The sequence below is a fragment of the Mandrillus leucophaeus genome, unplaced genomic scaffold (assembly GCF_000951045.1).
Source record: "Mandrillus leucophaeus isolate KB7577 unplaced genomic scaffold, Mleu.le_1.0 Scaffold6, whole genome shotgun sequence".
Taxonomy (NCBI): domain Eukaryota; kingdom Metazoa; phylum Chordata; class Mammalia; order Primates; family Cercopithecidae; genus Mandrillus; species Mandrillus leucophaeus.
Genome location: NW_012106474.1, coordinates 4,230,448 through 4,245,308, shown reverse-complemented (window position 1 = coordinate 4,245,308; position 14,861 = coordinate 4,230,448). Strand labels below are relative to the sequence as shown.

At 43.0% G+C, this 14,861-nt stretch overlaps 1 protein-coding gene across 1 annotated transcript in view; it reads right to left on the bottom strand.

Moving 5' to 3' along the window:
- Positions 1–6,293: 6,293 nt before the first annotated feature.
- Positions 6,294–14,861, bottom strand: part of LOC105553565 (T-complex protein 10A homolog 2-like) — a 40,949-nt gene continuing 32,381 nt past the window's right edge. Inside the window, exons 8-9 of the mRNA XM_011999664.1 lie at positions 7,712–7,829; positions 6,294–6,703 (exon numbers count right to left, since the gene is read on the bottom strand). Coding sequence (XP_011855054.1) covers positions 6,442–6,703; positions 7,712–7,829 — 380 coding nt within the window. The 3' untranslated portion in view covers positions 6,294–6,441. The remainder of the gene's footprint in view (positions 6,704–7,711; positions 7,830–14,861) is intronic.

Here is a 14,861-nt window from a genome sequence, read left to right as displayed (position 1 = left end):
ACGTTCCTACATTGTGTTTACAGCGCTCTGTGAGGGGTTTGCACGCACAGGCCGACCTCGTTTTATTGCGCCTTGCTCTATTGTGCCTCGCAGATCCTGCACTTGTTTTTACAAATTGAAAGTTTGTGGGAGCTCCGTTGGGGCACATCAATGGGTCCCATTTTCAAACAGCTTGTGCTCACTTCATATCTCTGTGTCACATTTTGGTAATTCTTGTAATAGTTCGAATTTTTTCATTATAATTATGTCTGTCATGGTGATCTGCACCTAGTGATCTTCGATTTTACTTTGTAATTGTTTTGTAACCAACAACCACACGCAGGTAAGACGGAAAACATAATAAATGTCACCTGTGTTCCACGTGCTCCACTGACCAGCTGCCTCCATCTCTCTCCCTCCCCTCAGGCCTCCCTAGTCCCTGAGACACAATTGTGGAATTACACCATTAATAACCTACAACAGCCTCTAAGTGTTCAAGTAAAAGGAAGAGACACACATCCCTCATTTTAAGTCGAAAGCTAGAGATGATTAAGCTTAGTGCGGAAGGCCTGTTCAAAGTTGAGATAGGCTGAAAGCAAGGCCTTTTGCACCCGGGAGTTAGCCCAGTTGTGAATGCAAAGAAAAACAAAGGAAATTAAAAGTGCTGCTTTAGTGAACACATGAATGACAAGAAAGTGAAACAGCTTTATTGCTGATTCAAAAAAGGCTGAGAGGAGTGAGAAAACTATGGAAGAAAAGTTTGAAAGTGGCAGAGGTTGGTTCATGAGTTTTAAGGAAATAAACATGTCCATAACTTAAAAGTGCAAGATGAAGTAACAAGTGCTGATGGAGAAGCTGCAGCAAGTTATCCAGAGACCTAGCTAAGGTAAGTGATGGAGGTGGCTACACCAAACCACAGGTCGTCAGTGTAGATGAAACAGCCTTTTGTTGGAAGAAGATGCCATCTAGGACTTTCATAGCTAGAGAGGAGAAGTCAATGCCTGTCTTCAAAGCTTCAAAGGACAGGATGTCTGTTGTTAATAGCTAATGCATCTGGTGACTTAAAATTGCAGCCAATCTCACTTGCCATTCCAAAAATCCTAGGGCCCTTAAGAATTATGCTTAATAGGGAGGCCGAGGTGGGTGGATCTCCAGAAGTCAGGAGTTTGAGACCAGCCTGACCAATATGGAGAAACCCTGTCTCTACTAAAGAAAAAAATACAAAAAATTAGCCAGGCATGGTGGTGGGTGCCTGTAATCTCAGCTACTTGGGAGGCTGAGGCAGGAGAATCACTTGAACCCAGGAGGTGGAGGTTGCGATGAGCCAAGATCATGCCATTGCACTCCAGCCTGGGCAACAAGAGTGGAACTCTGTCTCAAAAAAAAAAAAAAAAAAAAAGAATTATGCTAAATCTATTCTGTCTTTGCTCTATAAGTAGAATAAAAAAGCCAGGATGGCAGCACATCTGTTTACAGAGTGATTTACTGAATAGTTTGAGCCCATTACCAAGACCTACTGCTCAGAAAAAAAGACTATTTTCAAAATATTACTGTTCATTGGCAACGCGCCCAAGGGCTCTGATGGAGATGTGCAAGGACAGTAATGTTGCTTTCATGCCTGCTAACACCACATCCATTCTGCAGCCCATGGATCAAGGAGAAATTTCAACTTTCAAGTCTTGTTACTTAAGAAATACATCTCATAAGGCTATAACTGCCATTGATAGTGATTCCTCTGATGGATCTGGGCAAAGTTAATTATAAACCATCTAGAAAGGATTTACCATTCTAGATGCCATTAAAAACATTCATGATTCATGGGAGGAGAAACAATATCAACATTAACAGGAGTTTAGAAGAAGTTGATTTCATTCCTCATGGATGATTTTGAGGGGTTCAAGCCTTCAGTGCAGGAAGTAACTGCAGATGAGGTAGGAATAACAAGAGGATTAGAATTAGAAGTGGGGCCTAAAAATGTAGCTGAATTGCTGCAATCTCAGGATAAAATTTGAACAGATTAGGAGTGGCTTCTTATGGTTGAGCAAAGAAAGTGGTTTCTTGAGACAAAATTGACTCCTAATGAAGATGCTGTGAACATTATTGATAGGACAACAAAGGATTTAGAATATATATACTTAGTTGATGAGGCAGTGGGTAGGGTTTGAGGGGATTGACTCCAATTTTGAAAGAAGTCATACTGTGGGTAAAATGTTATCAAACAGCATCGCATGCTACAGAGAAACCTTTCATGAGAGGAAGATTCAATCAATGCAGTCAACTTCATTGTGGTCTTATTTCAGATATTGCCACAGTCACCCCAACCTTCAGCAACCTCCACCCCGATCAGTCAGCAGCCATCAACATCCAGGCAAAGCCCTCCACCAGCAAAACAATTGTAACTCACTGAGGGCTCAGATGATCATTAGCATTTTTAAAAACAATACAGTATTTTAAAATTGAGATATGTTCATGTTTTAGACATAATGCTATTGCACTCTTAATAGACTACAGTATAACATAAACCAAACTTTTATAGGCACTGGGAAAACGAAATATTTGTGTGATTTGTTCTTTTGCAATATGAGCTTTATTGTGGTGGCCTGGAACCAAATCCACAGTATCCCCAAGGTCTGCCTGTAAGGTGAGGCAGCAGCCCCAGAAACTAATGCAGCCTGCCGGGTGCTCTGTGTTCCCAGCAAGCAAGGACACTTCCCTAGATATCAGGGGAAGTGATACAAAGACAGAAAGTTGTGGTCATTTGAGAATCAACTCATAATAAAAAATAATGAAATATGGTTAACTGAAGTAAGTTGATTACAAATTGAAAATGATATTAGAAGAAAGAAGTTTTATACAAAGATGGTTGTGATACAAAAGAATATAATGACACATTTAATATTATTGCCTTGAATAAATGAGGAATGTGGTTTTATTCCTTCCATTGTCTGCTTCTAAAGTATAGATATAAACTTTGTCTATCTGCAGTTGCAGATAAGAAACCTGGGAAGCCACAAGAAAGCCAAGTAGCCTAGGAAAAAGTGAGCATTGAGCCACGAGCAAAAAATAACAGTCGATCCTGTTGGTGCCACCTGACAGCAGAGACAGCTGAGGACCCCCGAGCGTGAGTCCAGAGAGCTGCCCGGCAGCGGCACCCTGCCTTTCCAGGATGAGTCTTCTCTGGGAAGCCACTGCTCATTCGGAAGGTGAAGAATGCCATAGTTTCCAACACTAACCCCAGCTCTGCTGACCTCTCAGAACGGCAGGACCACGCGTGACGGAACACCAGGCAAGGGAGAGTCAAATATACAAGGTGGGACGCCAGGCAGGGCCAGCATCTCCATCAGGCACATGAGGGCCCACGATACTTTTAGGAGCCCATGAAAATGTTTTAATTTCTCTTAAAAATCAGAAGGAAACAAATGAACTCTTAGGTGTAAGAAAATGTTTTAATATACACGATTGATATATCTACCTTCATACAAATGCAGTAACAAAACTTACATGTTTAAATTTTTTAATGGAAAAAAGCTCCCACAAAGGCAATGACAGTCATGATGTGGCCTGATCCCAGGTTGCAAAAAACTAAAACTTCTGTGAACGGCGTTCATTAGAAACACAAGAATGCTAATGTAGCATGTCAGGTTTAACCATAAAGGTTGAGTATGATGTCCAGTGCCCTTGAGTTTAAAATGCTGGAGGAGGAATAACCAGTGAGTAACACAGTTCCCGCTGTCACACTCACACCATAGCAAGACGAACCACAGGATTTCTGTTTTGCTTTTTAAAGCAGGGAAACAAGTAAAATACAATATAGTAATTATAGTAATAATTATAGTAATAATTGTACAATTATAGTAATAATTGTAGGAAAATGTAAAAAATATAGAATAATGAGAAAATGGTTAATACTGTAGAGTAGGTTCAAATTGGAGGTCTGTAAGAAGTCGGTGATAATCTGAATTGTTTGGTTCCGTCTCTTGTATAAAGTATTTGTTCAAAAATATCAACCATTCTAAACCTATAATTGCAGTATTAAGAAAACTTAATTAGAATCAATCTTTAAGTGCTCAAGAAAAGGTAGTTTCAAAGGTGAATTTGATAAACTGAGCATCAGACAGAGTCGTCAGTTTTGGGAGTCAGCCTCTATGTTGAAATCCCTTTCACTTTAGCACCAATAATCAGAGTTCACGAGGCCACTCTCCACATTCTCACCTCTTCGTTTACTCCAGAGCCTCCGAGGCTGCACTCTCCACTCTAGCTGCTGGAGAGCGAAGGTGAAGGTGACTGAGCTCCATCCTCAATGTGTTGTCTAGGTGGGGACAGGCAGGTCTGCAGGTCATTGGGATACAGTGTGAGGAGGACATGAGTGCAAGGTTCAGTGAGCACTTGGGGGCCTTAGCCTGGGGGTGGGGGAGGGTGAGCCAAGGAATGTTTGCGGAAGGAACGATGAGTCGGAAGAAGTCGGGTTAACCTAAGGGAGGGCCTTCTGCATGATGTGGGCTGTGGGGAGCAGGAGAGAAGAGGCGGGAGAGGCTGCACCTGATGGCGATGAAACTTGGGGCCCATGCTCTGAGAGGACCTGTGCTCCTTAGGAAAACATGGAGCCCCGCAGGACTCCACGTGCAGAGAGAGGAGGGCTCCATCCAAGACTCCCTTCAGGAGCAGCACCTGGGTGGAATGGACGGGACGCCTCTGTCCTGCTCCCTTCTTATCCATCCCCACAACATCCCTGAGCCGTGCAGGGGATGAAATGTCACCCACTTAGGGAAAAGGAAGTGGGGGACAGCTGAAGATTTTTTCCAAGGTGGCAGTAGACAGTGGCCCAGATGGGTGTGACTCACCCCATCTCCCAGCCCTTTATACTCTGTCATTGTTTTGTGATGGTCTTAATGCTAACTTTTTGAACAAGTAAATGTGCTTGTTTACAATTTGTGCATAAATGTGCCTGCAAATAGGTTAATAGAGACCCCTCCTCAAAATTAATGTAATAAATATAATCAGATTGTACATCTAATAAGAAGCCTTCGGGAGATTGTTAAGAACTAAAAGTAAATTCTGACTTTTTGCAAATCAGTATGAAATGTTGTTTTAATAAGCTTGTACTGATTTCCAATATTGCAGAATGTATATTCCATGAAGGGCTTCCCACACATGGAATGTATTAATTCCATGTGCACACTGAATTAATCTTATTTGGATGACAGATTTTGCACCCGTCACTACTGGAGAGTGTACTGCAGATGATATTTAATGAAAACTTCCAGTCAGGCAGGTGATCTGATGCCTGCGCATGGCTTCCTGATAAAATTGCATGTTTGATTCTTCCCTGATCTCCCACAGATAATGAGAAGTGCATTTTTTCAGTACAGCCGTGTATCATTTTGTTTGCTTCAGTGACAATTTTTAGTATAAGCTGATTTAAAACAATCAAAGCAACAGGCAAGTCCATTCTTTCAGCCAAACCCAAAATAGCTTTTTAATAATGGATTTGTTTTGCCGGTTATGCCTGACAAATGCCTCGCATTGCTGTAGCATTCATCTGAAAACAAAAGGCCTCCATCCACTGCAATCATAGTAGACTTCCTTTTTTTCCTTCAAAGTCAGATAGCACATGGTTCTTGAGTTACTATAAATAGCATTACCAAATATTGAGGACTACGATGATGCGTGCACAGTATTAAGGTTAAAATAATCCCTGGCACTAAAATATGGTATTGTAGTCCATAAAAACATGAGTACATACTTGAAAAAATTAAAAAACTATGCATCTTCTGATAAGATTTTCAAGAAATTATCTCTTTCCAAAATCATGTTTGGGGCATCCACATTTCAGTATAAAAATTAAATGAATGCCAGTCTGCTTTTGTATTTCTAGGTGGCCTGCAAAACAACAAAAGAAGTAAGTAACTGGTTATCATTTTATATCGGGATTTTAAAAATCTCAAGTTTCAGGAGGCAACATGCTCCCCAGGCTGTGACAGGCCATGATAACTGCACTATTGGAGCCCTGACCTGACTTGGACGCCACTTGAGTATCCTTGTAGTGACTAGAATTGTCTCCCTCTTGTCCCAGTGAGGACAGGGGTGTCGGTGAGCAGAGGTGAACTGTCCAGGCTGAGCTTCTGTAATGCTGGAGATATGAGCCGTGCTTGGGGTGGGCCATAAAGAGGAGAGGGGCTCAGCACTTTGTGAATCAGCTGGTCCAAGGGTACTTGCTCTGCAGAGACCTCCTTGGTCCATCACAAGGCAGAAATGGCCCCTGTGATGATCAAAGAGGGTGCAGTGTTGCTGGGGGCATGGAAATCTTTCTTTTGTGAGCCTTCTGTTATCTGATGGGTGCTGCTCTAACCGTATTTCCTAAATAGAGAAGAGAATGTCCTTTTCTTTGCAATTTCTAGATAACTTGGGTAGTCCTAAAGGTTTAGTGGCTCTCCAAGATCATTTGGGACAGCTAATACATTATTAGTTTTTGTCTGTTTTAGCAAAAAACTGCAATTGGCATTTCCCAGGTGATGCTGCGTGTTGAGGGCTCATCTGCTTCTCATCCAGGATGATGTTTCCAGCTTCATCTTTGACCTTAACCCTCCCGGAGATGTACTTGGTTTCCTGACAGCCGCTGCAATACACAGTCTTGATGGTGCCATCTGGGTACTCCCTCCTCCTGAACTGGGCCGTGTGGATTTCTTTCTGCCCGTTGCTGAGCACAATGGTTTTGTCGCCATTCCTGAGAAGAGAAACATGTGGAAGGGCAGTGTGCGCCAGGGCCAATGCTGCTAGTGTGGAGGCCAGTAGGGGGTGGGGGAGTACAGAATAATGGCCCCACCTGGGGCCCTTCTTCCAAAGCTCGTTAGATGAGGGTGCAGAAGGCCACGGGCAGTGGCAGGAAAGGTGCATGGTGGGCTCAGGGCATCAGCAGAAACTTGGTGTGGGTGAGAGAGGGCAAGTGTGGAGGACCAGGAGGCAGGGCGGAGGTCAGCCGTGTCTGCTCACCTGCAGGCTGAAGCCTGTGCTGACAGCTGGCTCTGACGGTGAGAGGGACGGTAGGGTTAACACAGGGAGTGACAGGGACACACATAGAATCATTTCAGAAAAGTGGCCCCGGAGGTGACAGGGAAGATTCTGACTGCTGTGAGGAAGCTGGGGGAGTCTATTGTAATTGCCCAGGAGAGAAATGGTGAGAGTGGGAGACTGCAGAACTCAGAGAAAGCTTGGAGGGGGGGCAGCAAGGAGGCACAGCCCACAGTGCTCACTCAGTGGTCACTTGGATATCAGGAAAGAAAGGGAAGGTCTAAAACAACATCCCACGCTCTCCCTTGGGCAGCTGGGTGGATCTTTACTTTCTGCACAAACTAGCATTGAAATAGCAGCTCTGATGAGCTCTTCCTTGTTGTGCCTTAAACATTAGCTTGCACGTGTTCTGCAATGGACTTCGGCTTCTAGACCACGTGGTCTGAGGTGAGCACTGAAGACTGGAGTGTATTTTTACGGTTATAATTCAAACACAGCTAATGTCAGTAAGGTAAATACCTGAAAGTCCATTTGAAACTCACAGTCTCTATAAAGGGATTCAAATCAAGGCCATAAGACAAAACTTCTGGAGTCAATGACATTATTATTATTTTTTTTAATACAAGCACTTAAATGTTTGCAAAAATCTAAATTAATATAAGGAAATTATTAAATACACAAAAACTGGGGATGTTTCGGGTTCGCATTGTCTGACATTACTGACCTTTCCACCCTTACGATTGTCCCATCGGGAAATAAGGTCTCTTCCTGTCCATCCTTGAGATGTTTCACTGTCCCGTCGGGAAACACAATTTCTTTGGAGCCATCGGGGTAGAATTTTTCTGCAGAATGCAGTTTTTAAGTGTATGTTACATTGAATCTGTTTAGAAACATGTTCTATCCAAATAATCTATAAAATATTCATGAGATTTGTAGAGTATTTTCTAATCATCTGGCTTTATAACTAGGGTTGCCAGGTATAATTGAATTTTAGATAAATTATGAACCATAAATAATTTATTTTTATTATTATTATTTTTTTGAGACAGAGTCTCACTCTGTTGCCCAGGCTGGAGTGCAATGGCACAATCTTGGCTCACTGCAACCTCCACTTCCCCAGTTCAAGCGATTCTCCTGCCTCAGCCTCCCAAGTAGCTGGGATTACAGGCATGCGTCACCACGCCCGACTAATTTTTGTATTTTTAGGAGAGACAGGGTTTCGCCATGTTGGCCAGATACTCTCAAACTTCTGACCTCAGATGATCTGCCTGTCTTAGCCTCCCAGGGTGCTGGGATTACAGGCATGAGCCACTACACCTGGCCAAATGATGAATAATTTTTAACGTAAGTATATTTCAAATACTGCATGGAACATACTTTTATATCAAAAATTACTTGCTGTGTATCTGATATTTCAAATTCAGTGAGGGACTTGAATCAATATATTTGTTAAATCTGGCAACCCTACTTATAATAAAAGTTTAAGAACTTCAATACTATATGAAAATACTCAAGAAGAAAAACTGTGTGGACATCTGAGAGCGCATTTACTGTGTTTTGCTGTTTCAACCAGGATGTAAACAACATACACACCTATCTTTGCAAATTCAGTAGATTTGTATTTGTAAACCAGGACACTTGTGTGTCACTTAGCTGCTTAAATATATTTGGTGCCGATCTGCTCTACTACGGGCTGAATGCTGTGCCCTCCCCAAATTCCTGTGTTGAAACCTAATCCCCAAAGCAATGGTGTTGGGAGATGAGACCTTTGAGCAGTGATGTGGTCATGAGGGTGGAGCCCCATGAATGGGATTAGCGCCGTTACTAACGGGACCCCAGAGAGCTGTCTCACCCCTTCCACCATGTGAGGCTGCAATGAGACGATGCCACCTGTGAACCAGGCAGCACTCCTCACCAGACAGTACAGCTGCCAGCACCTTCATTATGGACTTCCAGCCCCCAACACCGTTGTTGGCAAGCCAGCCAGTCTGTGGCATTTTGCTATGGCAGCCTGAACAGGATAAGGCACACTCCATAAAGAACCGATATTCTACATGCAGTTTTGTACCTGCTCTGTCATTTTTTATTTACACTTGAACGTCTTGCTGTAGGCAGAATGATCTTGGTCTCATTAAAACACAAAATTTAGATTCTCCCAACTTTGCTAAGTGATCTCTGGCTGAAATTTTCCTTTCCCTCCCATATGCTGTCTGACTCCCTGAGTCCCTGTGTTTGAGGTCAAAGGTCCATTATTAACCCCACAGTCAGTGCCCTCTGCTTCTGAATGCTTTTGACTCACTATGGTAAACATTCAACTTTACATTTTCATATTGATTTGCAGTTTTCAGCTGGATAATAAATCGTAGGAAAGGGCCATAATTCACCCTCTACGGCATCCTCCAGGGATGATTAGCAGTGACTTTCACCTTGCACTGGAGACAGAACCCTTGACGCAGAGGAACTCGCTGTGGAGCCTGCTGAAAATACTGCTGCACTGTGCCTATTTCATTACAGGAACAGGAACGTGATTACAGTGCATGCGTGTGGGGTACACGCACAGCTGCTTGATGTGTTTGTGAAAAAAGAAAAGCTGCCAAATTAAACTTAATTGATGAGTTTCCATTTGTTCTGTTTTTCATTGAGATGGAGTCTCCCTCTGTCGCCCAGACTGGAGTGCAGTGGTGTGATCTCAGCTCACTGCAGCCTCCACCTCTGAGGTTCAAGCAGTTCTCCTGCCTTGGCCTCCCGAGTAGCTTGGGTTACAGGCATGTGCCACCACACCCGGCTGATTTTTGTATTTTTAGTAGAGACAGGGTTTCACCATATGGGCAAGCTGGTCTGGAACTCCTGACCTCAAGTTATTTGCCCGCCTCTGCTTCCCAAAGTTCTGGGATTACAAGCGTGAGCCACCACACACGGCCTCCATTTGTTCTTTTACTATCCATTTGCTTCTTTTTTTATTTGTATTGTCAACTGTTAGCAGTTTCTGACAGATAAGGGGCAGCACACACACACACACACACACACACACACACACACACACGTGTGTGTGTCTGTCTCTCTCTCTGCGTATGTGTATTTAGAGTCAAGGCCTCACTCTGTCACTTAGCCTGGCATGCAGTGGTGTGATCATGGCTCACTGCAGCCTCAGACTCAGAGCTCAAGTGATCCTCCTGCCTCAGCCTCCCAAGTAGCTGGGACTACAAGAGCATGCCACGATGCCCAGCTAATTTTTTATTTTTTTGCAGGACCAGGGTCTTGTTATGTTTCCCAGGTGGTCTCTAACTCCTGGCCTCAAGAGACCCTCCCACTGTGGCCTCCCAAAGCACCAGGATAATTAGTGTGAGCACCATGCCCAGCCCACAAAATATATTTAAGAAAAATAAATACAGTGAAGAACCTGACAACTGAGGAAATATTCTACCCCTTAAAATGATTTTTAGCACAAAATTGTAAAAGATTGTTTTCCTGTTGTGTATTAATGGAACACCCTGGAGAAACTGGGGGCTCTTCTTTGGGTCAACAGCTGAGAGCAAATGAATTCACTCACTGCCTGGTACATATCAATGCACGATTCTTGGCTGATTTGTATGAATGTATAAGAACCATGCACGTCACACACAATTGCACCTATAAAATGGAAGGAGTGGAAACAATGGCACTTCTGCTTCACTCTGTTCTGGAAATGTCAGCCATAGGCAGAACTGTTGAATGTATGACAAATATATCCAAGAATAGTAACAGAACTTAGAATTCCTGCTGGAAAATGAACTGAGACCTTCTACGTGGACCAGCTGAGAGTCAAAGTTTTAGGCCTTTTAAACAAAAATAAAATACAGACCTGTAAATACTTTTCTTTTTCAAAAGACTGGCGTTAATATTAATCGCTCAGCATGACCTTCACAAACTAGCAAGTGTAATTTTTCTTTTGTCAAATGTTTGCTGGAGGTCACTCAAGAGAACAATTGCTCTAGTGCCCAATTTGCTGCTACATGCCCAGTGAGAACCTAAATGACAGCCTGTGAAGGCGAACATTCTAACAAGACACACAGCTGTGCTGGCTGAAATATTAGGACAAAAAGAAAAAGGGTTGGGAGCCAGGAACTCGTAGGACAGCCTAAGTCTCAGCAGCTTCAGGGGCCCATCTGGAGGTCCGTTGTGTCACGGAGGAGCAGATGCCCCACAGAGGCCTTGATTCTGCCATGGCAACGGGCAGATCAGACATCCCACCCACACATCCACTACAAATACTGAGGAATGCTCAAGTAAATCACAAAAACCCTGGGAAATGAACATGCAAGTTCGTGGAAGGAGCCACAAATCCCAGAGGGTGCTGGAATGCAGACCCGAACCTGACCTGCGGCTGCCCTGTTGTCCTCTGCAGTCTCCAGGAGGTTTGGCCCTTAGTCGCTCTGCTGGGATAGGATGAAGGGCTTTGTCTGGGAATTGGAACTGCGTCCATGCTTAAAGAGGACACTCTCTGAAGGTTAGAGCCCCAAGGAAAGAGGGAACTAGAAAATATCTCCCTGCCAGCAGATAGAGAGCACCAAGGAGTGTGGCTGTCTATCTCTGAGCTCTTTCCAAAGAATGTGTCACTACCGGGTGACCCTCATTTACCCTTAGCAATTGCAATTCTGCTACCTGTACCTGGGACACCTTAAACTAAGAAGCTAACATGAAGTGATCCCAGGCTGGTCGTGCCCTGGAACACCTGGCAGAAACAAACACAAAGTTTTCTGGATAGTATCTCCCAGACTGGGCCCCATATGATTGCCACCAACACAAGCCACTAGCACAAATATAAAATAGGTGAGGGAACGCAACACCATGAGGAAGTACCAGCAGAGACAAGCCAACTGCAGCCAGCGCCACGCAGAGCTCCGAGATGGCAAGCATCCTGCTACCAGAAACAGATGACAAGGCAAATGTTTGTAGAATATTTTAAAAATTAAAGTAGGAAATTGAAAATGAAAACGAGAAAAAATTCTAGGTGGATTTGAAAAAGAACAAACGAAATGAATATAATCTTCAAAATTAAAGCCAAAATGATGTATTAAATAGCACATAATATTCAGCTGAAGAGAACACTGAGGAAATAGATAAATAATTTACCCAGATGATCACAAGAAAATATAATATGTGAAGATGGAAAGAGGCTAGAATGAGGTGGTGTCATGCAGCTATAATTGGAGGTGGAGGAAAGGTAAGATTGATAAAGATAATAGCTGTGAATTTCCCTGAACTTGATAGTGTTCCCAGATAAAATATAGGACACCCAGTTAAATCTGAATTTTCACATAAACTACAAATGACTTTTTGGTGTAAATATGTCCCACATACTCAATGAAACCTACTCATAACAAAAACAAATTCATTTATTGTTTACCTGAAATTCAAATTCAACTGGGCATCCTGCATTTTTATTTGCTAAATCTGGCAACCCTAGCTTATGAAAGACACAGTGATTATATTTAAGATGCACAACAGGCTGGCTGCAGTGGCTCACACCTGTAATCCCAGCACTTTGGGAGGCTGAGGCGGGCAGATCACAAGATCAGGAGATCGAGACCATCCTGGCTAACATGGTGAAACTCCATCTCTACTAAAAATACAAAAAATTAGTCAGGCATGGTGGCATGCACCTGTCGTCTCAGCTACTTGGGAAGCTGAGGCAGAAGAATCACTTGAACTGGGGAGGCAGAAACTGCAGTGAGCTGAGATCACGCCACTACACTCCAGCCTGGGTGACAGAGAGAGACTGCGTCTCAAAAAAAAAAAAAAAAAAAAAAAAAAAAGGCACAACAAATCCCCAATACAATGAACAAAGTTAAATCCATAACTAGACAGATCATAATGTAGCTGGAGACAGAACAGCTCTTAAATGCAGCAAGGGAAAAAATCACAGTCGAAGGGAGAAATTAGACCACCATCAGATCCTCCAGCAGACACCGTGTGGGCCTGGAATAAAGTCCTCAACACGCTGAGAAAAATCACTGTCATTCCCTTGCTCAAGATTCTCCAACAGCTTCTCCACAATGGTCTACACAGCCTGGTCCTGGCACTTTGACCTCATCTCCTCTACCCCTGCCACACCGGCCTCCTTGCTCTTCCTCAGACACACCACACTTTTCACGGCTCTTTCTCACTCTAGAATGTTCTTCCTGACATGCACACAGCTCCCTCTCTCACATCACTCATGGCTCCCTGAAATGTCACCTCTCAGTGAGGCCCTCCTCAACGGCCCCTAAGACAGCAGCCCAGCACACTCCCTGTCCGCTTTCTACCCTCTAGTTTTTCTTGGTAGCTTTTCATGCAGACTGATATTTTATATTGATTTTTATTTTTACCTGATTATTTTATGCTTCCCACCAATAAAATGTCATGAAATAAGAACTTTTCACAGATTTGCTCACTGCTGAATCCCTAGCCCTAAAACAATGCCTACTGCACAGTGGCCATGGAATAGCTACGGGATGAGGAGTCAGAAGGTGCATCAGGATGAACGACCATTCATGAACAAGGCAAAACAAAGGACATTTTCAGGTGAGCCAAAATTGATAGGGTTGATTGCCCCCATCTCTTCATGCTCGTCAAGTAGAAGGAAGTGGTGCCGAGAAGAAAAGCCCCCAATTCTGCATACATTTAAAAAGTTTAAAGTAAACACTGGCCACATAAACACCACAGTGATAATCATAACTAATACTGGAGGTGAAAACAACTTAGAGTAAAAATCCTGGCAGAAGCCAACACAATGGCATGAAAGACTGGGGAGGAGAATTAGAACTAAAAGACTCTTGATTTGGTTGTAGAGGACAGTTAGGATACTGATACATTTTCAGTTCATGCAATAAAACCTCAGGTTAAAAGGAAAGTTATTTTCAGATTATATACTTTTCTTAATGTCTGTTTCTTATAAGATCATATTTAAAGGTAAAGATTTAGAAGTAGCAAAAGAAAGAATAGATATAGATATACCAGGCATATGTTAACTAACTGAAAGAAAGCTGCTGTACCTATTAGATTTAATAGACTTAAAGCAGAAAGCATTAAAGATATAAAAATATGTGTCACTGGTTAAGGATTTTTAAAAAGAAACAAATTCCTAATAAAGAGAAAAATTACAAATAAATATTAGTAAGTTCATCACCAAACTAGAATTTTTTATTTTTATTTTTTGAGATGGAGTCTCACTCTGCATCCAGGCCAGAGTGTAATGGCATGATATAGTAGTGGCACGATATAGTGGCAGCCTCCACCTTCAGTGTTCAAGCGATTGTCCAACCTCAGTCTCCTGAGTAGCTGGGATGACATGTGCACGCCACTGCATCCGGCTAATTTTTGTATTTTTAGTAGAGATGGGGTTTCACCATGTTGGCCAGGCTGATCTCGAACTCCTGACATCAGGTGATCCGCCCACCTCGGCCCTCCAAAGTACTGGGATTACAGGCGTGAGCCACTGCGCCTGGCCCAAACAGTTCTCTCATCTAATGCAGTGGTCCCCAACCTTTTTGGCACTAGGGACCAGTTTCGTGGAAGACAATTTTTCTATGGACTGGCATGGGTGTGGGTTGTGCGAATGTTGGATGATTCAAGTGCACTAAATTTACTGTGCACTTTATTTCTATTATTATTACATTATAATGAAATAATCATACAACTCACCGCAATGTAGAAAAAGTAGCAGTCCTGAGCTTTTTTTTTTTGAGACGAAGTCTCACACTGTAACCCAGGCTGGAGTGCAAAGGCATGATCTCAGCTCACTGCAACCTCTGCCTCCCAGATTCAGGCAATTCTCCTGCCTCAGCGTCCCAAGTAGCTAAGATTACAGGCGCCTGCTACCATGCCCGGCTAATTTTTGTATTTTTTTTTTTTTT